Source organism: Gymnogyps californianus, chromosome 4 (assembly GCF_018139145.2).
Source record: "Gymnogyps californianus isolate 813 chromosome 4, ASM1813914v2, whole genome shotgun sequence".
Lineage (NCBI taxonomy): Eukaryota > Metazoa > Chordata > Aves > Accipitriformes > Cathartidae > Gymnogyps > Gymnogyps californianus.
Window position 1 is genome coordinate 57,041,380 of NC_059474.1, and position 23,810 is coordinate 57,065,189.

A 23,810-nucleotide genomic window follows, 5' to 3' on the forward strand; every position below is an offset into this window, starting at 1 on the left:
AGAAATTTTTTTATCAGATCTTATGTAATTTCGTTACTGTAGAATTAATACACTCATAATAGAAAACATGGTACATTTCAGCTTCAATAAGTAAAGGAGCCTGTTACATTTCAGTAAGTGAAACATAAATGCCACAGGTCAGATACAGTTTAAACAACGTTTTTTATGCCATTAGCTTATTTTAGATAATCCCTACAAACATTGCCGTCTATAAGGTGCAACTGTGCTTTCGGACTGATGCATACATATGTCTTCAAGTTCCTCTTTCTCTCCAAAGCAGAAAAGTAAGTGATGCCTAAAAGTCTCATGATATTTATGGCTAGGGTTGTCAGTAGAATTATGTTTTTTTTCCTGTGGTATGAATATCTAGTCCCAAAGTAGGAGAGCATTGTCCAGTGCTGCCCTTCTAGCAACTGTCACCATGAAATACTTAGGAATAATCATCTACTGATGTGTGCAGTGAACTGATGAGACTTGAGGCTGTGGAGACGGTCTTGGAATTCCTCCATGAACAGCCACTGAAACTCGTATCCCTTGGAGCTGCTCTTTTCTTACGGCTGGCGTGGGTGTTGTCTCCATCATTAGTGTTGAACACCACTGTCATGCTGGACTCCATTCGGGACACAGCGTATAGGCTACTTTGCCGGGTGGGATGAAACCTGGCTGCCTTGAGCTCTAGCTCGTCATAGCTGGACACTTCAATGAAGGGGCACCAGCGGAAAGCTCGCTTGAAGCCAGCTCGGAACCTGGGAGAAAAGATGCTTGGTGAAAGCCTGTGCTTGTGAGAGCCAGCCACAGACCTTCATCTGAAAACATATACCGTGCTGACAAGGACACTGAGTCGGCTAATTATCTTGCCCCTAAGCCTGTTTGTGGTGAAGTCAGTGGGAGTTTGCTTGACTAAAGTCTGAGTAGGGTAAAAAAGATAGCAGTAACAGCTCATTTCTGTTCCTGATTTTCTATATACTTTCCCTGCATTTTAACATTGGTATTTTCCTGATACTCAATTTCCCTTCCTTTGCCTGTACCTAAATAAACAAACATCAGCTTTCATAGCACTGTCTTCACAGAAATTGTTTTGATTTGACCTATGATGAAATCTGCACCTATATTTTCATCTTCTCTCAGCAAGAAAATTTGTAGCATTCTTTTCTCTAAAATACCATCCCAGCTTCCAGATTCCAATATCCCTTCTGTGTTTCCCTCTCTAACAGAGATGCTTAAATGGGAATGATGTAATGACTAATAATTGTTCATATAAAATATTTGGAAAATCATTTGTAATAATTCAAGAAGATCCTAGAAAGTTGACAACTGAATGTGAACAACGTACAAATGGGAATTTTGAAGCTTTAGCGCATTAGTGCTTGCAATATTCATACAGTGTTATTTTATTTCAGTTCAGAGGCAGAGATTTACTATAAAGACTATTGTTACTTTTTGCGTGTATGCATTTCCAGAACAGAAGTTAAATATATTAGAAAAACAATTCTCTGTATATTTACATATAACCTGAAAAAGAACACCTTTTCACCTAGACCTAAAAGTTATCAGACTTTCTCACTTGTCTTGCTTTTCTTCTTTTTGTTTCAACAATCAGCTGTGTTGTTTATTGTGTTTGTAAGCTTTTTGGACCAATGGTTCAGCTACCACAGTGATGACTACAGAAAAAAATTTAGATTGTTTTCAGTGAAAGTTGACTGATCTCACAGAAATAACTTTTTTTCCTCCTCAATTTTTTAAGTTTGCCATGGAGCTGTCACATGATGACAAACGAGCAGGTAGATTGCTACTCTGCATTCCTCTGTTTAAATGCAGTCCACATTATGAAAAAATATTGAAAGAACCTCTGATGGGAATGGATTTAGTGAAGGAAGCTGTAAAACTGAAACATCTTTAGACTCTGTTATTTTTCATCTCACCTTCTATCCTCTTTCTCATTCAAGGCATGTTTTTTCTTCATCTTCAAATAATGCTGTCTTTAGATACGTTATATCCTAATTAGCCTGGAAGATGAGGCTGGGGATAGGCGTTATAACTCCGTCTGATACTAGATCCAGCACAGGTAACAATACTGCATGCATTGATCTGACTCCCAGCAACAGACTATATTTTCCTACTGCATGAAAAAGAAGCAGATGTTCCGGCTTCTTGATTTCAATATGGAACTTAATTATAAGAAAACTTTCACCAGTATTTCATTCTTGCATTAAATTCTGGACAAGGTGACCTTTAGTGTGTCTCAAAATTATGAAATTTTTGTTGATTTGTATTCTTTAATCCAGATGTTTAATTTTGCAGTGTATGAGTGTCAACATAAGCCAAATCAGAGATATTAATTTTTTATTAATAACGTCTTTTGTAACTCTGCCATAAAAAGTTTTTGAAGAAAATGGCAATGTTTTAGAGGTTTTATGGTAGTAATTGAGAAAATATGAGGCCTGGTTCTTCCTCACCTTTGATTTTGCAGACACTGGACACCCAGTGAAATCTGGTTTCTATTGAAATTAATGGGAAATTTACCATTTGAGTTAGGATTTTGTTCTGGCATACTAAAACTTTACCTCTTCTTTAAACAGTTGTAAATGATCAAAAGGGGCAGAAGGCTGTATGAAATCAGGCATTACCTTGACATTTAAAAAAATTATAAATGTTAAGCATCATAAGCTATCCTCATCAAGGAGGCAGACTCCAGTGTTTTTGCACCAACAAAAACTTGGCAAGATTTAGTCACTTCGCTTTTGATTAGCCTCCTTTTGACAAGTATTGCATGATCTTTAGTGGAGTTTTATAAATATTTAACAAAGTTGATATAAGGCTTGTCGGCAATTAAACTTGACACTGGGTGCTTATTCAAAAGAGATTTCAAATAATATTTAAGATTACTTATTCAATACTGATTCATACTGACTGAGTTTGTGAACTAATTCATTGTTCTTGGTGGTCTTTATCCAGTAATACTAGAAGAAATACTGAAAAACAGGATGGCCAGGATGATGTTTGTTTAGATCCTGGTCGTACAAGCTGAAATGAAAAACAAGAGTTCATTCTGCAATCCAGTAGTCTCAAACTGCCAAATATCCATAAAATCTCACCAAACTCAACAAGTGCAGTGCCTTTGAAATTCAGAGCATAATGCGTTGCTATCAAACAGTACTGTAATTTAGTATTGAGTAATGAGAATATAAATATTTGTTTTATTAGCCTGTTACAGACCTCAGAGCTCAGTAGAAATCTAATGGTGAGGTATAAAATACACAGTAAATCACATTTTATATTATATTCTTTCAGCACTGCAAAACAAATTTGTGGCTACAATTAGTTAGTGAACACACAGATTGCACTGTATATCACTGATGACTGTCTTTACTTCTTTATTTTAATGTTTTGCAAGCCAAAAAATATTAAACTGCTATAGATTTTAAATTTTGCATATGGAAATGGGAATGGTTGGTTTCTGAATACTGAATTTTGCTCTGAAATTTTAAGTATTTACTGGAAGTGCACATTTGTTTTTTTGGAATTCATTTCAAGTACAAACCTAAAGGAAGTTTTTGTTTTGTTTTGTTTTCTTTCCTACTAACTGAAAACCATTCCAGTGAAATTTCTTTGTCTTTTATCCCATTTAAACCATTTATATTCTCATTGGAGTTATGCATACCAACTGTTTCATAACCAGCTCTTACCTCTTATTAAGACAGCAGTAGATAATGGGATTGTACATTGTAGAGCTCATGGCAAGCCAAAAGCTGGCCAAATAGATTTGCTGAATGTATTTCCACCGATTTAATTGTTGATAGATCCCAGTAACTATGAAGTAAATGTGGTAGGGCAGCCAGCAGATGGCAAATGTCAGCACAACCACAATCATCATTTTTACCACCTGAAAGAAGGAAGTAATAATGCTATTTTATAATATACCTTAGCCTTTTTTATTTGGACTAGTATTTCAACATCCATTAATAATTTTCTTGCATTTGATTATTAAAGTTAGTCAAAGCAAAGAAAAATATGCTTTTATATAATTTTCCTTTCAATCTGACTTTCCTAAATTTCTGTTTATTTTCTTTCTTTTTTGTTTTTCTTGGCTGAAGATCCTCCTTTTCCTAAGGAAAATAGCATTAAAATCTTCTCTAACTTTATTTGTATTGATTCTTCCAAGCAATATATTTGCTTACTTATATTTGGCTATCTAAAATATTACTTTTTTCTGTACACCTAATCATGGAATAAGGTTACAGGGTATTTTATTTGGAGGCCTCATTTTGGCCTTTATCGACCCTGGTGTCTTCTTCTGTTGTGGTCTGCAAGTATATTCCTTGTCCCCAATTATTAGATGTGATTTAAGTAAACACTAGGTTGTAGGAAATGAGCAAATGCAGTATCCTGTTTAATTTCCATGGCTGCTGATCATTGTTTGTTGTTTTCTGCAGGCATTGTAACATCTGTAAACTACCATAGTTTCCATTAAGCACAAATGAAGAGGAGCTCTGTTTTATGCTTGAAACACAAGAAGAAAAGTTGCGAGTCATGTAAAATTTTCACTCCTGTCTTCCTGTCTTCAGCTATGCCAAATACTAGCCCAGCTACCATTTTCAACACAATATGTCACATGTTTACACAACAGATTTTCTTTTTGTAGGTAAAATGAAACCAGACATGATAGATCTGTGCTGGGAGGTCTCTTGTTCATTTGTACTGTGAATGCTGAGGAATAATAGGAATTGCTATCAACAGTTCCTTTCATTTCTCTGTATAAGATGCCATTTCCTACTGTTTGTAGCTTTGCCAGGAGGGGGGGGGGGGGGGAAGAGAGCCAAAATTTCCCATACCTACATGTCTTAGGTTGATATTTTTATAAAATTTCAGCTAATGTAATTAAATTATTTTACACATAAAGGTCATGGTGCCATCCTTAACTTGTATTACATCTTCCTGTGGGAAACATAAAGCAATTTTTCATTTAATATCTGGCACCAGTTCACAAGCTTTCCTGCTGGCTGGGACTGTACTGTACAAGATTTTGCTTGTGAGAATGTCATTATTACTGATACATATACCGATCGTCACTTAGAGATACAAAAGGGGCATCTGTACACACATACAACAACACTATTAATATTTGGTTCTTCTAAAGCACTTTTCATCAGTGAACTGTAAAACATTGCAGAAGGAAGATCAGTATTATTATAAGGGAAGGCAACACACCAAAACATAGTATCACTTTCACCTTTGGTGAGTGTACAACTGTATGTCTATATCTAGGCATGTATAGATGTATATGGGACTGTATGTGAGACGTTTTTTAGGGGAGGGAAGAAATTGTGACTCTGTGTGAACAGACATTTCTGGACTATATTATGTATCTATCTGAAATGACTGTCAGATCACAGTCTATCATTAAGTGGCATGTCTTTTCTACTCCTTTGGACATAACTTCCACTATTCTTCTGCTGGGGACTTACACCTGTGCCTTGCACACATTGTACAGGTAGAAGACTTAACTCCATAGGTTTACCACAATACTTAAGCCCTCTGTCCGTTGATTTACAGGTGCACTTTGCTTGTTGCTGTGTTTTTATACCTGCCAGGAATGATAAGTATTACTTCAACACTGTTCAGGATTTCTGTAATTTCAGAACACTTGAGAGTCTAATTACTTGCCTTGATATTTAATTAGCAAGTCTTGCAGTACCAGCTGTGCATGTGAAATTATTCCTAGAATTATTTATTATTGGAATATCATAGGTACTAAATGGAAGGATTTTTGTCTCCAAGTTTTCAAAGTGTAATGAGGCAAATCCATATTTATACTGAACATTTAATCTGTGCAGTGCTTGAGAACTGAAACAGTAGAGCTTTCCAGCAATAAATGTAGTTTAATCTGGTTGAACCCCGTGTCACTCATGCCCCAGAGCTGCTAGAAATCACAGTAAGAGTGCAGGTTGCCGGTTTGGCCTACTAAATTGTGTTAACAACATTTTCAAAAGAGAGTTGTTTTTCTTTTGTCTAACATCCAAATTCTTATTGGCCAGTTTTCTGTGTTATATTGAAGGGCAAGGCAAGCAGTGCTTCAAGAGTCTACTTAAAGGTCTCCTAAAGCTAATAAACCTTCATAGGCTGTACAAATAATAGCTTTTTGATTTCAACTGCTGCACTCAAAAATTAACACAAAATAAATTAAGTTTTGGTTTAACCCGAATATAGTATTTCAGGTTTTCTTCAGGGAAACAGAAATCCCAAAATAACTATTTACACTATGACCCAAATAAAATCCTCAACTAAAAATTTTTTGTCACAATTTCAGGCAATTTTTTATCTTTTTTTTTAAGTTTTGAAATGAAAAATGCCAAATCACCCCCAGAAAATCACATCTTTTTCTGCAAGGTTACTGCTTTGTTTAAAACAAAACACTCATCTTTAAAAACAGTGAAATCAGCATAAAATTTTCTTGTTGCTGTTTCTGTCTGGAAATCCATGATTAAATATTAAGTCATCATCATCCTGAAAGCAGAAATTTCTGAAGCAAATAGTTAAACTAGACAACAAGCAAAAGATGATTGTAGATGGAAATTAGTGTTTGATTTAATTTGTGAAGTAACAAGTCACTGGAATGACAGACAGTGAAGCACACTACGTTCTTAATCATTCAGGTTTGCAGCTGGTTTTCATAAATAACAGAAATTGCCTAAAAATTTAAAGTATCATTTTTCTCTCAGATAAGGCTATATCAGTCTGAGTTTCACTGAAGTGAATGGTAATATACTGATATATGTATGTTTAGGGGGAGACTTGCAATGGCGTTTCCTTGTTAATCTGTAAAGTGTTTTTTCCTGGAACAAAAAATTGCTAATTTTTCCAGCAAAAAGGAACGTTTAAGAAAAATCAAGGTTAAGTTGTTATTCTTTTGAGTATTTCTGTAGTACAATGCACTCATTGACGTATTACCTAAGAAGAAGAAAAGTGAAATTTTGCAAGTCTGTGTGGCATAAAATTGTTTGAAACACAGGGCAGTTACAGTTGAATTTGAAGTCAACCACAGAAGTTATGAGAGGAATCAAAAAGCACTATTCTGTCCTCGTTTCATCAGCTAAGAAATAATATGTTGGCAGAAATGGAGGAAAAGAAGAATAAAAGGAAGCTGAAAAGGAGGGATATTATTCCCAATTTCCTTTCCTCTTTCAGAGACAGGCACACACACTGTGCAAGGCCATACCTTACAGTTTATGGCTGCGGTTCTTGTCCATCCCCTTGGTCTTTCCAGTGTTAAGTTTCATTTCTTGATGATATCAATAACTGAACAGAAACTGCCTTCAAGGTCTATAAACCCAGAGCACCTTTATTTTACTTGGTATAAATCCTGATGAATGAGTGCCAGTAAACAGTTAAGCTCAATTAGGGCACAGGGAAAATAAGTGAAACAGGCCAAGTATGAATTTGCCACAAAAAACTGATTGTCTTTTCCCAGTACACTGTGATGTTTCACTAAAAAATCTCCAATGACACTTTGCAGGTTCATCTGCAGAGTATAAAAGACAGCCTCAATGGGGTTGTTTTTTTTTTTTTTTTGGAGTACTTAGACCTGTGGCTCTGACAATACAAAGTTCTTTTATTTTGTTTCTTTTTAATATGCTTGTTCTGCTTTATTTTTTTGAGATATTACAATTTTTCAATTGCTTTCTTCCTCTGCTCTGTGTTGCATAGAATTAATTAATAAGGGTTTGCTCTTGTGCATTAGGAAAAGTTTCTAAAGCAAGCAAACCAGAAAATTACTGAATTCAGTTGTGCTTAATCTCTAGCTCTGTTCCTGCCACCATTTCACCACGGAGCTTTCCAAAATGTGTGATTGCAGTGAACACCACCAACGTGTGTCCCAGTGGCACCGTTTTCCCCCGGTATTCTGTTCAATTTCCCTTTGTGTATTATGGGCAGCATGGCTGGAGGAAAGGGGTTTTTTTCTGTTCCAGGATTTTTGTTAAAATGAGTTGTACTGAGTCTCTTAGTTGTGCAGCGTTTAGGCAAGTCTTGAGGCTAGATTTGGAATATGATGGAAAATCAAAGTGTTTTATATTTTTATTTTCATCAACATGTTCTGCTGATATTGTTGTACTTCTGCCTATGTCTAAGAAAAACTATGTCTATATAAAAAGTTAATTTATGTGCTTTGTAGTCTTGCCCGTTCCTTTAAATCCTTCCTCTCTGAGTAAGAAGCATTCTCTCATTAATGAATGGTATGTAATGAGAAATGGATTTGAAATGGATTTAAAAGAACAAAACAGACATAAGTTCATTGGAATTGGAGTTTGCAGGTTTGCCTTTGTTGTGAAACATTTGAAGTGGTAAAAGTGAAAAGGAGCTAACAGATTCTGCTACACTTGGAAAGAGCAGCAAATACATTTTTTTTTCCCTCCTGTTTTTATTTTGCATGAAAAATAGCTAGAAAAATGAGTCTGATTTAGATGTAGCATTGAGAACAGCTCTTGAAAGATTAGGAATAAAATATGCTTTTCTGAGAGACTCAGTTGCTGCTGGGGGGCTATAGCAATTCACATTGCAAGGCGTTGATTTACCATCAATACCTAAGACTTAGGCCACGGAATCTTTTCCTTTTCATTCTGCTCTGCAGCTCCTTATTGCCTTTCTAAGTCATCTTTGATATTGCTGCTTCTACAAGGTCAGGAATTTGGCTTCTGCTTTCATTTGCACCAATATGCCACACTATAGCTTCATTAGTTTCAGAACTTTTACTTCTAGGTGTTATGCAGATGTAAATGAGAAGCAGAGCAAATACTTTAAGAACATATACAGTGTAGGAATGTCTTTGTTTAGCCACTCATGGATATCATTTGTCCATGCATACAACTTAAACACAGTTCACAGATAATCTCTGGGAGTCATAATGTGTTCCTCTTTCTGCTCTGTGCTCTTTTGGAAGAAGTAAAATCCCGAACTACCATTGCACAAAGTATTTCTCCCAATGTGTTAGGATGCAATCAGTAAATCCACTTCCCAATCCTGGGGAACATACATGGCACTTCTGCACTAAGCACCAGAGAGAAGGGAACACCATTAGGTCTTTGCTTCTCCACAATGCTTAGTTGGAGTAAACTATCTATCTTTTGCAAGAAAATTAGGATTCAAAGGTAACTCTACTGGTATTAGTACAGAGATAGGACTGATCTCTGAGATACCAAGTGCTGTGGGTTTTCATATAATTTTGACACGCTCAGGGATTCTCTGTGCTCTTTTAGCCCATAGAAATGATAGATTCTTAATAGCTGAAGGAGATGCACATTTAGAAGGAGAAAGAATCGGAGAGCTTGGAAGTCGTTCAATCAGGTAAGGTACTTGTCAATTCCAGTGCTCAACAAATAATTTTATTCTTCTGACTTATACTTTCCATTCATTTTTTCTCAGCTGCTTGAAATAAAGAAACTACTTTTCATTTCAATTTGCATAATCCCTTGCTGCAGACAGAATTCACAATCACTTTGTTATTTAAGCTGTAAAGTTGAAAAAGATATTCTGTTCTAGTATAAAGTAGCTTTGAATCAGATTGCTGTCTTACCAATGCTAAAATGTGGGGTCCCTCCCTCCAAATCAAAGCAATTCTGACATTTTTCATGAACGGTCTTAGCTACTGCCATTTTTAAATGATGCTTTTCTAATGTTGCATGGAACGCAGCTTTGACAGTGACTTTAAGGTTCTCTCAACATGTCAAGAAATATCTGTTCCATTGAAGAAAAGGAGTAAATCTTTTGCTCAGGCTTTTTTCCTTGAGAAGACATGATTTTACAAGTGTCTGACTGGGGGTGGGGAGGAAAAGTTGCCACAAGTCTTATGTTACTTTATCTAAAAGAGATGTCTCAATTTCTCACAAGAGATTGTTAGATAATAGAAAATATGCTAATGTCTGCTGCTCAAACTAAAAGAGTTTTTTTCTGTAACCTAGATGACAAGTAAAAGTAGATGGCCTTGTATCATTGCCTTGGTCGTCAGCATGGAGTAGCATAAGAAGTTTCTGTTCTTTAGAATATTACTCTGAGTGGTTGTTGTGGGATCGGCATTACTGGATATGGTTATCTGCCTGAGATCTAGTTCTGAAAAAAGTGAAAAAGCTGACCTAATGCTTTTGTACTTAAAATTCACACCATCAGTTATTTTACAGTAGTTTCCTTCCTGACCTGGAGTGAGTGATGGGGCACACTTCAATTCCATGCTTCCAAGCAGAGATGAGATTTGGTAGGGGGGAAACAAAATAATCGTATCTTCTTTTGTTTTCCCAGTAGGAGTAGTTGGTTCTTAAGTCTGCTTTCTGCCACAATTCTGAAAATGTTCTGGGACCTTTAATTCTCATTGAAGGCTCCTCCAGAACCTTGCCAATGTTTTAAGACTCACTTGAATTATCCATATAAGACTTCAGAGGGATTGACAGATGTGAATTTTTTCTCTTGGAAACCAGATCTTATATTGAACACTGCAATAAACAAATAAGGCTATGATGAATTATGCCAATGAATTATTCAAAAGTATCCCTACACGTGGTTTGCTATATCTGGACTCCTATCAATGGAAACTGCCCTCTTCAACCTAAAATGAGATGGGTACCTTTGGTTATCTTCAAAATAGGAGCACAGACTCTTATTTCATATGGAAAGTCTACAGTCTTTTGGATTGTTTTCTTTTCAGCTTATTTACTTAGAGGAATTAAATAAGTGATTTATATAATTAGAAACCATTTTAGTGTTTACCATATTTCTCTATAGTTTTGGCACAAGAACATCATGAGAAAGAATGCAGATTATTTAATACATAGTTTGAAAAACCTCTTTCTTCTCTTTTCTCTTGACAGGAATAAAATTGTGTTGCCTGAAGATGAAATGAATTATTCCTGGACTGTAGTTGTTTAAAATGCATGGCAAAATTCTGTTCAGAAAAAAATACAGTTAAAGCTATTCTTTTATTGCCATCATAATTATGCATTTGCAATGGTAGTAAATCTTCCCTTTTAAAGTTTGAAGCAAAAGTGTTTATTACCACCTAAGAAAAAACCAAAAAAATTAATGATTGCCCCCAGTCTATTTTAATTTAAACTGAGTTGAAAAGAAATTGTTAATGTCAGTGATGCTTGAGGTTTATATTTTGCATTTGATGTACTTAGTTTATTTTTGTTATTCCACAAATGACTGTACAAGGTTATGAATTTATTAGGAGAAGCAGACTTGTAGCTCACATACAGAACATTTTGGAAATATTTGGTCAGTAAAAAGGCGATATATGCTCTGGTCAATTATTCTTGCTAAAAAGTATCAGGAGTGTCATTGTCCTGACAACATCTGCTATTTCTGCTTCTGTACAGGCATTTTAGCATCGCTTCAAGTATTAAAGTATCCACACTAGTTGGTGATAATGGTCAACACACTGATCATTACTGCACTCGTTTGATACTCCTGTGGAATAAGGTGTAAGCTGGCCCATGCCAGGGTGGCTGAAACTGTTTCCTAGGAAACCTGCTCCAAAGCCTGTAGAAATCAAAGAAATTCTATCGACCCCAGAAAATGAGTGATAACATAAAGGTGCTTTGAATAGGTTGTTTACAATGTTGCAGTACAGAAACTTCTAAAGTATGAAGTACTTCAGTTAAAGGATTAAGTTTGTTAGGTGAAGGTATCAATAGACATAACACAGACACCCCTCTGTGTGTAGGCGATAATTTTCACCTGCTTCTAAAAAAGCACATTTGGAATATTGTAGGTTCTCTGCAGTTCAGCTTCTGCCACCATTTGTGACGTCTCTGGGCTGTTTCATCTGGTTTCCTCTTTGTAAGTTTATGCTGTAGCAGGAGTTTAGTGAGGTCTCTCATGCTAAGTCTTAAGGAAGTAGTCACATAGCCTTCTGCTTTAACTCAGAAAAAGATGTGCTGAAACTATGTTTTATTTTTACATGAATAGCAACATGAATGTAAAAGTTACAAGTGCAATACTGGAACTGCAGTTCTGCTCTGCTGAATATACGGCTCTCGGCACTGCAGTCCTCCAAAATGACTGATCTGTGTCAGGTTTCCTGGACTTTTCACCACACAGGTGCTGGGCACCATTCCAGAAAGCTCAACAGACTCAAAACTCATGCTAAAATTAATTTCTTCATGAATTCCCTACAGGGACTCATGAGGAAGGGGCTTCTTATGAGCTCTCCCTTATCTGTATATAATATACGTATACACAGACAGGGCTGTACATGTGGTCGCAATTTAGTATATGCAATGGGATAACTTTGACTGCAGATTAGATGAGACACATTCAGAGACAACAGAAGACCTTTTGAGGTTTTCACGGTTTGTTTGTATGCTGGTGAAAGAATTTGCTTAAAACTTAAAGAGCATACTTTGTCCTGAACATGGGATATTAAGGTTATCTGTCTGGAGAGTCAGGTCCCAAACTTGAACTTGGGGAGAACTACACAGAGCAAATGAGGGCTGTCTTAAAAAAACCCAACTCCATAGTTTTAAACATGGCAATCATAATCTCCATGCTTAAAATTTAAATTTTAAAAAAGAGACAGATTTTGTTTTTATTTGTCTTTCTGGTAGTTATCTTGGTTTTATTATCAAGGAACGTATCTAGTTCAATTCAGCAGTGCATTTAAAAACACACTGAGTTCACTAACATTGGAGTATTTTGTTGAAATTTTTGATCTGTTTAACCCAGTGTTACTTCCATTCTTAAAAATATGAGGCATTACTAAACAGAAATTTGTGCCCTAGGACTGTAACTAGACTTAATATTTCACATGAATGTTCTGCCACAAGTGATCAGAAATATAGAAATACAGATGAGAAGCATCACAGAAATTCTAAGTGCACAATCCTGAGCCTACTGACTGACCATGCAGAACCAGTCTGTTAACTCTGCCCCTGACCTGGTGTTGTTGCCAGCTGTTCTATAAGAAAGTTTTAACCAGAAAACTTGCATCAGTCTGTCAGTAAGTACTTACACTGTGCAAGGTTTATGCACAGTATAAAGCCATTTTTAGAATTTACTATTCTTTTACTCCCCTGTGGTTGCTGCTTGAAGCACGGACAATGAATGTGATGTGTTCACAGTTCATAGCTGAGTTTTAGGAAAACTTGAGACAATGAATGGAAGCTGGTACTGTTGCTGAGTGTGCTGTAGCTATTTGGAAGATAGAGAGCAGAGCAGGGCAGCTTCCAGTAATTTTATTATACTTCACTGTTTTAATGCTGTTCAGAAAATGATCAGGAGGTCTGACTTTATTGTTACCTCAACAGGAAAAGTTGTTCAAAATGTGGGCAAATTATTAAAAAGAGAACAAATTCCTGGGGGAAAAAAAATCCTTAAAAAAAGAAAGGATGAACCCTGTTTTAAAACTTAAAAAAAAATGTTTTCTTAGAGTATTGGTTATGCTGCCTCGTACTGCTGGAAGAAAGCCTCTCTGTGTGCATGTATTTAGGGAGGCAGTCATGCATTGTCATTAATGTGTTGATGGTGCAGAATTAGAATTTAATTAATGGTAAATAAAAATGCCCAAATCAAGTTTTCCTCTCTGTGTTCTTGCTGAGATTTTTAATAGCTATGGGAATGTATTACTGATCAAAATAGGAAAAGATATCTTCTTCTGCTAGTAGATTCACCAGACATATTCATATGATATTCTGGCCCTTATTACCCTTTAGAAGCTTTTGTTAAGCTTATGAGAAAATAAGGTAAAAAAAATCCCTATTCTGCAAGCTTTTAACTGTAATAGCAATTACTTGCAAGTAGTGACTTTCACTGTTGTGTTAATAGCAATCCGGTGAGTCTGGCAGGGTATCTGTCTTTATAGGTATGGGACAACTGCTCAAAACGTTAGTGGAACACTAACATTTGCAGTACGGTCCAACAATCTACTCCATCACCAGTGCTGACGCACCCATGCAGAGCCATGGAGAAGAACAACAGACAGAATTACCATCAGTGCTTCACAGGAAGCATGCTAAGAAGCATGCTACATCCCCTTGTGTAACTTCATCTACAGTGTTACAAAACCAGTTTTAAGCATGTGTAACAGTTTGTGAAGTCAGGCTCTAGCTTTATTAGGATTGGTTTGCATTTACCATGTTAACAAAGATATTTCATACTTCCCATAAATTGTCAGAGTTAAGGATATCATAGTAAGAGGTGCCCTGAAGCAGAAGCAGAAGAAACCTATCTTTAGTTATTAATTTTTGCAAGTAACTTTTACCTATTGCATTTCACTACTGAGCATGATTTGGGAAACACTTTCCACTGGAAAAGTGGGGAGAACCATTTTTTATTAGAAAATATTTACTACTAACCTCCCTACAAACCAGGATATATTCTGTAAGTGTCAGTCTTGAGATCTGCCTCATTTAATGTATTTACTGAGGAGTTTAGTACAGAAGAATAAGAGCATGCCAAATAAGTTTCTGCAGCTTTGCTGCTACAGAGACATAGCAGAGGAAGAACTTGGATGTTGAAGAACTGCGGGAGCAGAAATGCAACTTCAAAGTGCTAATTATATACTTAGTGTGATACCTGTAGCGATTGTGTCTCTAAGTGGGGTCATGGCAGTGACAGGTATCACGGAGCAGATAGAAACTGCTGGATTGGTACTGTGCTATTTTGGGGGGTTGTTTTACACTATTCTTCCATAGGTAGGATCATACTCAGAAAACTTCTGAGATTTGCTGAATTAAGGACTAATAAAATTTTCTGCTGTGAGTTGTGGAATGAACTGTTGTGAACAAATGAGGAGGAGACAGATGTATCGATTCATTACAGCACGACCAGGTCATCAGTATAATGAGAGGAATAAATAAGATATTAGGATGTTCCAGATGAGGCATTTTCAGTGGAGACAGGAAACTTATTACCACGGTGCAGGGCCATGGTGAGACTTCATTTCTGGCATTCCTTGTCTGGTTTTGGTCACTTGTTGCATACAGATGTTGTTATATAAAAGAAGACCAGAAGCACTTGTTTCATTTATGTAATGAATGTAAATAAAGGCTGAGAGAGGATATGGCTATAAAAACATCTGTAGAGGTGGCACCACTGAGGGATAATAAGTAATCAATTAAGCTAACAGAAAATAATGGCATAAATAGAGCTGTCCATAAATAAATTTAGCCTGGAAACTGGAACTCTAGGAGTGGTGAGATTTTTAGAACACTTTCCATTAGATGTAGTGATCCAGCAGGAAAAATGGTTTTAAGATGGAGATTCAAGGTGTTATCAGAGGAATTCTGTTAGGGTTGCCTGTGATGACAGGTCTTGGGCCCTGAGGCTGGTTCCTGTCCTGTTTTCATTTAACATTTTAATGTTGAGAGAGACAAACTGACACTCAAGGACTAAGTGGAGAAAGCTGTGGACACAGTTCAACATCTTCCAGTGTCTGGCAAACAAGGGATGAGTTTGCTTTTGGAGGAGCCTTTAAAAGCTCCTGAGAATTCCTTCTTCCTGGGTTGTTTTTTCTTTACTTTAAGCAAGAAATGTGACAATGTCTAACACAACCACAGATAAAACTGATGTTTAAAACTTGCCATGTCTCATTGATATGAAAATCTTCAAATGGATTTAATTTCTAGAGTAGTTTCACAAAGTCTAACATATATGACTAGGTGAGTCTAACCTCAGAGGAGACTGATAGCTGGGATAAATTTTCCTTCAACCTGATATTACTTAGTCTTTTTGCTTTTTGAATGTGCTGAACAATGCTTGCTAAATTTATGAATGGCTACACTGACGTACAGCTGTGGTTTTCCACCACAATAAAGCTTTGGCCTACAAGGCGCTTGTAATGCATCAGCGTTTTGGATAAATAACTTAACTGTAGCTGTATGAAATTTCAGGTAGTCAAGCAATATAGCCATCTACACAATATAAGCCATAGTGCTATGTCTGCTAGATCAGTGAGACCACCTGTTCTTAAAATAGGGTTTAATTCTCCAGCTTCCTCTTCTCTGCTGTTTCTGTTCTAGCGTACCCCTATCTTTTTTTCTCCATTTTATTTTCATTGTCAATCTCTGCAAAGTCAAAGAGTAGACCCATTTACAGAAGAGGATTACTGATGGACCAAAAAAATACACAGGCACCTATTTTTGGCAGGAGGTATATATTATTCATAACAAATTGAATTTCTGCACCTCATTACTCCACGATAGAATGGGTAGGTTGTTTCACTTATCACTCTCAGAAATGTAAAATCAACCAAAGGAAAGGGGTACCTTCCCAGGGGGGAAGCGCACATGCCCCTTTCTGTATGTTTGCACAGTTCTGGAGTGGGTATCTTGTCAGTATGTAAGCAAAGTGCTCCTACATCACCATTGCAGTCATTTTTGTCCATGAAGCACAAACACAAATGAATCTACAAGGTGGAAACGTTCATGTGCATGAATAAATAAGTGGCAGGAAAGGCACGATGGCAATATAAGTCTCTTCCACAGTCTGCTGTTACATGGCCAGTTTGGATGAGCTGTAGCCCAGATGCCTTCCCCCTGTATCTGTGTGCTCCAGGATTTGGTTCTCTTTGCATACATAACATGGAGAAGTGAGTATTTAGACATATGTGCAGCCTTGGTAGACCATTACCTGAATAAAGGCCAAAAAATTCTGTGGTTATTACTATCTGACTTTTAAAAAACGTTCATAGGTGATGATTCGGTATAGTCTAGGGTGTCAGCTGTGAAGATATGGCTATCCCTTGAAGTCTGTAGTACAAAGCTCTGTAGAGTAGTGGATTGCAGCTGGTGGTTTTAGTGGAATTTAGGATAATCAAGTTATATTGACTTTCTGTTGTATTAAACTGTTTGACTCCTTTATGCCGTTTTGAAAATGGAATATAACATATAAGTTATTGGAGACTGGAATGCTGGTCCTCATGCTGGGAAAAGCTAGGAGAAGATGGATTGCTTACATAACTGGGAAGATATTAAACTTACCATGTCTTTGTGCAGTCGCCTGGGATAGCAATTATTTTCCAACCTTGAAGAAGTCTGAACAAATGTCTAGGATGAAAGTGGAGTTTCAAGATGGTGTTGGAAGGAAATAGGAAGTCACATGAAAGACAGATCCTTGGACCCAGAGTGTCAAAACATTTTGTTTCTTATGGCTGGATGCAAACTTTCACATGAGGTTTTATGAAGGGGGCAGTATCTAACTAGTCTGTCCGTCTAGACTTAGTAGTTGCTTGTTAACAATAAGGATCTTTGATTTCAGAATGAGTTACCATGTGACATGTGAGTTCATAGTGTAATATTCTCATCACTTATTTTTGATGAATAAGCTTTATATTATGAGTATGGTCTTGGTTTTCAAAATCTGTGTCAGCCTTTGTGGGTGCTCGTAATTAATTCAGTGTTCCACGAGTTTTGATGCTACACTGTAATGTTTTGGGCTTTGACTCTCTTGCCTTTTTTTTTTTTTTTTAGTTTAACAAAATCTACCCGTTAATAAACTACTCCATAGTGAAACAATTCAGCTTCTTTCTTTCATCCTGACCTGGTCAGCTACCATTTAATGCCAGCAAAAGTATCATTATTTCTAACTAGTGTTTTTCTTATTTTGTGCAATGTAGTATAAAATGTATATTAACATGATTTCATGTCATGTATTCATATGTGTTTAAAAAAAAAGAAAAAAGGAAAATCTGCCTTTTTAGTTGCACTGAAAGTCAGTGAGAAGTCAGGAATAATATGCTGGACTATATTTTTATAGCTGTACTGCTACATAAAAAAGGAACATAAGGACATAGGACAATTCCTCCTGGATCAGACAGTTGTCCATCTATCCTACTATTCTGTCTCTGACAGTGGCAGTAGGAGGTGCTGTTTAGGGAGATCCCATGAACCTGGCCATTTTCCATCTTCTATTTTAATAATACTGCCCCAGCATCCAAAATTGTATTAGAGAGGGGTGCATTCCTGCTTCATCCTTTCAGTATCTATTTATGAATTTATTGCCTGTTAATTTGCCTGATCCCTTTCTGAACCTTCTGAGATCGTAGCATCTGGCAGGAGACAGTCTCAGAAGCTCTTTACCAACTCTTAAATTACCCTCTCTTAAAGTACTCTTTCTTCCACCTGCTTTAAATTGCTCTCTTATTAGTTCTTGTATTTCAGGATTTGGTGACCAACAGTTCTTCAGTGACTTTATCTACCACCTTTGTGATTTTGTAAACCTTGGTCATCTCATCCCTTGGCCTCCTTCTCTCCAAACTGAGAAGTCCAGGCCATTTTAATCTCTTCATAAGACCTTTGATCATGTTAGTTGCCCTTCTTTGGACTTTCTCTAAATCTTTGAAAGGGGGGGGGCAGAGAGAGAGAGAGAACAAAACAGAGAAATATGTGTAAGTGGCTACATGTGAAGTGTTCATGCAGTAGTTCTTACAGAGACCATTTGTTCAGATCCTGTCCTGTTGCTTACTTCTATAGTCTATGAAAGAGGGGAAATATTTCATGTAAGTATGTCAGAAAATTATTTACAATTGTTGGGAAGCCTTTTTGTAATATTTACTTGTAGTCCTTTAAGACTTCACCTGGATATTTCTGTTTATCTAGCAAAAGCTTTTCACACAGTAATTTTGAATGATTTTTGAATTTACACGTAACTGTTCTGACCCTGACTTGGAAAAGTGTGTCCTGCTGTCTTACTTGATTTGGCTTCTCACACTACGTAATATTTCAAATTCCTATTAAAAAATGGTTCTTGTGACATCATTATTCCTACAGTCCCACATTGTTTTGAATACTATTTTCTTTTCAGATGGAAGTCTTAAATTTTCTACTTTTTCATTTTCTCCTCCACTGTGTTGCATATACTGTATTAACTAATTAGTAGATGCATTTGACTATAAATGGATATGGGATGTCTACTTTTACTGTCAAAATATGTATATAAAACTTTGAAAATTTCCTTATATAGTTAGGCTGGTAAACCTGACCATCTCTTTAGTGATTCCTGTAATACTGTAAGTCACTAGCAAACATACAGGATTTTTTTCTGGTTTTACGTGCAAATTTGCATAACATTTTTGATATTGGAAAAATGTGGCTTTTAATCAATCTTTGTTGCAGTAAGAAGTTGAGATGACACCTCAAGCTGTGTTAGGAGAAGCAAAGAATACAGGCAGAGGCATAAGTATGGAGGAATCATGAAAATTGCTGAAAAAGATGCACAGTGACATATTATCATAAAGTTAGTAGGTAGAGGTAAGGGGAATTCTAAAGAAAAGATATAAAAGTTAAGGAGAGTATTTTCTATTCTTCTGTATTCTTCCTATTGGGACAAGGCAATGGCATCTTCTGTTGAGAGAAACACTATTTTTTCAGAAGACAGTTGTATCGGAACTGCAGAACAGTAACTGATTGATTTTATTTACAGTACATGATTATCCTCTCTTACAGGTTAAGTAAAGTTGGAAGAGGGATTGGAACAGAAGGTTAGATAGAAAAAACAGAGCGTGGAGGCAACATCTGAGAGCAAGTCTCTAAGTATTTGCGTTGAATATAAAGAACACTTTGGCCTAGTAAAACCGATAGTAACATTATGAGCCACCTATATAAACTTCAGTTATGTATGACAGTATTGAAACTATAATTCTGAGTTGTCAAAATGGGAATTGCAGGAGAATAAATGATGTTCAGCTGAACATCAGTCAGTCTCATGCCAGGCGCTTTAAGAAGAAGGGGTAATGGCTGCAAAGTCCCCACATGTAGCGAATGTTCAGAAATTCAAAAGACTGATGTCAGGTAAATTTAAATGGGTCAGTTCCTGAGACATTCGATCTGTCAAAAAAAAAAAAAAAGTAGTGGTAGTAGTCTCATGCAGTCCTGAATTTCTAAAAATTTCAAGTCTTTGACCCTTAAAAATACTAAGTATAACTGTGTTGCCCAACCTGTAGTGCATACTGTGAAATTCTTTGAATCCTTTGTTCTTTGATGTTGCTTTCAGAAGGATTCAGGGTGCATTGCACAGTCACACATATGAAGTGATGAGACTATCGAACTACTAACAACTTTCTCAAGCTTCAAATCTTTTCTTGGCAAATATAATTTCTTTTAAAGTTCTGACATGAACTGTTCACTACCTTCTTAACATTAAATACCATTTCAAACAATCCTAATCAAACATCCTTTGCACTGTATCATTGCATAATATGAAATATGCAGTCAGCTATTTTATATTTCTCCTTCATTATAAGTGCAGCCAGTACAGACTTTCCATATGTCTAGGTATCTGCATGCTAAATAGCAAGAAAAGCAGATGATTTCTTTGTTTGAATAAAGGAAAAACAATAGCTCTGTTATCAGAGGCAGGCTGAGTGATAGCTTTATTTGGATTCCAGTCTATTAGTTCATCTCCATGAATGACCAATTATGATTCATCTTTCCAAATACCAGTTATTTCATAAATCCTGCCGGAGAGCACAGCAGTGGAACTGAAGAGCTGTCATGGAGCTCTGCCAATAAAGTCACTGATGCAGTTACAATATATCTGCACATAATTTAATCCCCTTGTTGCATGTGTTGAAGGCATGCATTCCAGTACTCTCACATTTAAAATCCTTTAATTAAGGATGCTACTCCTCGTCTCTTGCATATATTTAGAGTTCTAAAGACGTGCTGTTTTTAAAGCATTTGAGGGATTTAATTGGACCCTTCATAGCATATAGTAAAAGCCAGCTTTTCTCTTCAGAGACCTTTAGTTTTTATGACATAAGATGTTTATTTTACTTAGTCGTTATGATAACAGGTGCTGAAGTTCTGGGATCTCCTGGTTCTCCAAGTTAGCTTTTAATAATTTTCTTTCCACACTTGTGTTTGCAAACTGTGTCTGTTACAGAAAGTGATTCCTCAGTTTGTCTTTACAGTCAGACCCCAGGCACCCTCCACTGAGTATTTGCTTCCTTTTTTTCACTGGCTGAAAAGGCAGTATTGGTAATAGCACAGTTAATTGACCAGTGAAATCTTTTTCTGCTTATGCTCTGTAGGAAAGGTAATGTCGTAACTTTGAAAATACACTTTTGGGTAAGTGACAATATGCATGGCAAAGACTGTAATGGTAATGTTGGACTTTTATGAATAATGTTGAAGAGTGAAATGATGATCTTTTGAAATGCTTTCAGCATTTCTGGAAATTAGTCCAATAATTTCCCTTTGGGGCAAATATGCAAAGCATACTGGTTAGTTTTCCATGAAGATTTTTCATCATTTTCTCTCCGTTCACATTCCAAATAATCTTTGAACTTTTACAAGGCAATAGTAGTGATAATAGTAGTCAAACTGCAGTTTGCTTCCTTAAGAGAGGCTAGCATTTTGCCCTCTTAAAAAAGCTATGTAAAAGTGAAAATAAGTAACACCTTTGGTTTCATAGGAGGCATTGCACATCGTACTATAAAGCTGTCTAGGCATGCCTACCATTCTGACGACTGAAACTTGTCACAGAAAGTTTTGCACTCTTATGTGTCTCTCATGAGTCTGAAGATGTATGAATGAGAAAATGATCCTAATCTTTCCTTTCATATATCCTCTGCCGTAACAACTTTTTCTGTGTAGTATGTATGTGGGGAAAAAACACTTTCATATTCCTGGCAGTGTCCTGAAAGCAATGGAAACATCAGTGTTCTCCAGTATTTGCAGAAGATCTCCTATTGTCTCAGGACCCAATATGCTGCACTCTGCTATTGCTACAGCGTGGTAGCATATAGCGCTGTTCAAACACATTCACAGTGTCAGGAAGCAAACTGAGCAATTGAAAATGTGCTCATCATTGTGACTTAGAAGTCCATATTTGTGTACCATTTTTTCAAATCCGAAAGGTTAAATGGATTTTAGTATTAAAAAAATGTCAGAAATAAAAAGCAGAAGGAGAAAAGTTAGGTTAAGAAAAAGAACGTTATAAGAAAGAAACGTTTGTGGCACTGCAACATCATGAAAACTGAACTGGAAATAGTCAAATAATCAGTTCATAAGCAATTCACAGTCTTGTTAGATTAGGCAATACTTGCAGTGAAAAAGATTGAAAGAAAATAACTGGGAAAAAAATAGTTTGTATTTCTCACCAAAAGTTATTGATTTAAAACCTAAATTTTTCGATATGAATAGGCCAAATAGCACTCATCTCAAAGATGCACGGGCCTTAATCTACTGAAAACTACAGCAAGATTCACTTTTCTTTCAGTAGGATGAGAATCTGGCCTAAGAGGAGCTAATGGTTTGCTAGCCCATTGTTCAAAACTCAATATTTTAGCTCTGTAAGGGCTTAGTTTCCACATATCAGACACACTATATGCTGTTACATGTGGAGTAAGAAGTTAAAATCCAAATGTTACCTTTATTTAATGATGAACAGTAAAGTTACAAAAAGAACAGCTAGTGAACATAGAAGACAGCTTGTCAAACTTAATCAAATTTTTTATTGAAGTAGATCTCTCATTACTGTTATTTCAAGTGACCTGGTGTTTCTGAAGGAATATACTGTGATACTTTGCAACACAATTGCAAATGATGTTATCAGGATTCACTTAGTGAGATTTAATGGAACAGTACCTTTCTCTTAGCTTTGAGCTGCTCGTGATATTTGTCGGATGTGTCGCCTGGTATTTCTCCTCCCCAGAGGGTAATTCCCACTATGGAATAAGTGATGCCCATGACAAGCAGTGGAAAGCAGTAGACCAGCACAATCACAATGACATGATACCTGCAATGAAAAAGCATTAAGCTGGTAAGTGCTTTCAGAGGAGCTATGCCAATGGAATGGGCTGCTAGAAGTCAAGAGTGCTACTGTAGCACAAAGCATGTTTTATATTGAATGGCTAGTCCCTGGTGTTTTCACTGTCGTTTTGAAAGCCTTGAATTGCACTGCAAATTTATTTACATTTTAATGCAAGTGCTTTATGGAGTTTCTAGTTCTGATTCTGAATTTGCACTAGCATAAATTAAGAATGACTCTATAGTTATCATGATTACTGACTGCAGAGTAAGGTATGTTTGTCCTAACTAGCTGAGTTGATTTAATTATTGCACAGCCAAGTATCCTAAGGGCAAGCTAGGCATTTTGAGCTCTAGTCTGGACCATAAATGAAAGAGGAAAATAAGTATTTAAATGGTATATTTATATAAAGGCCCTGATAAGTGTCCTGTGTTACCCAATGTACTTCATATAGCAGATCTGTCGCCTATGTGCAACATAGTCATCGCTGCTGATGTAAGCACTGGGGGAAACAGATAACTTCTTTTGCCTCCTGTTAGTTCCTGGTTAAATGCCATCTTCAGATAAAATCCCAGTGAATGATCAGTGAAGAATCCCCAGCCGTCACTGAGAGTGACCTTACTGCCCTCAAGAGAAATATCTGTGCATGGCTTCTGAAGTGATAAAAATTATATATGACCAGGGCCTTTTTCACTTGCCTGAAAGAGAGCAAAAGGTCAAATTTGATGCTGGATGGTTACACAGGCTTTCAGCCTTGAACACAGAGTTCATCTTAAATGCCAATGAAGACATGAAAGGGCAGATAATGTTTCTATGGCCAGGTAACCACTTATTCCTAATTCTGCCAGAGGGGAAAATAGGTTATATTCAATTTAACTTACTGTTATTCTACACTTTCAGAAACTGGAACCAGTTATAGGTTTTACAATTTTCTTATTTGGACTGATATCTGGGATAAGTAATTGTGGTAGTGTAACAGAATGAAGTGGGAAAATCCAACCCTCTCATGAAGAGATCCAGAGAAAAAAATCTGATTAGGACAAGGAAAGGCTGGAAATACTTGTTTTCCCAATTAGGAT

The 23,810-nt window shown here is 36.5% G+C and overlaps 1 protein-coding gene across 1 annotated transcript in view; it reads right to left on the minus strand.

Moving 5' to 3' along the window:
- Positions 1 to 430: 430 nt before the first annotated feature.
- Positions 431 to 23,810, minus strand: part of TACR3 (tachykinin receptor 3) — a 39,787-nt gene continuing 16,407 nt past the window's right edge. The window contains exons 4-6 of the mRNA XM_050896264.1: positions 22,569 to 22,719; positions 3,687 to 3,883; positions 431 to 746 (exon numbers count right to left, since the gene is read on the minus strand). Of these exons, the coding sequence (XP_050752221.1) occupies positions 431 to 746; positions 3,687 to 3,883; positions 22,569 to 22,719 (664 nt within the window). The remainder of the gene's footprint in view (positions 747 to 3,686; positions 3,884 to 22,568; positions 22,720 to 23,810) is intronic.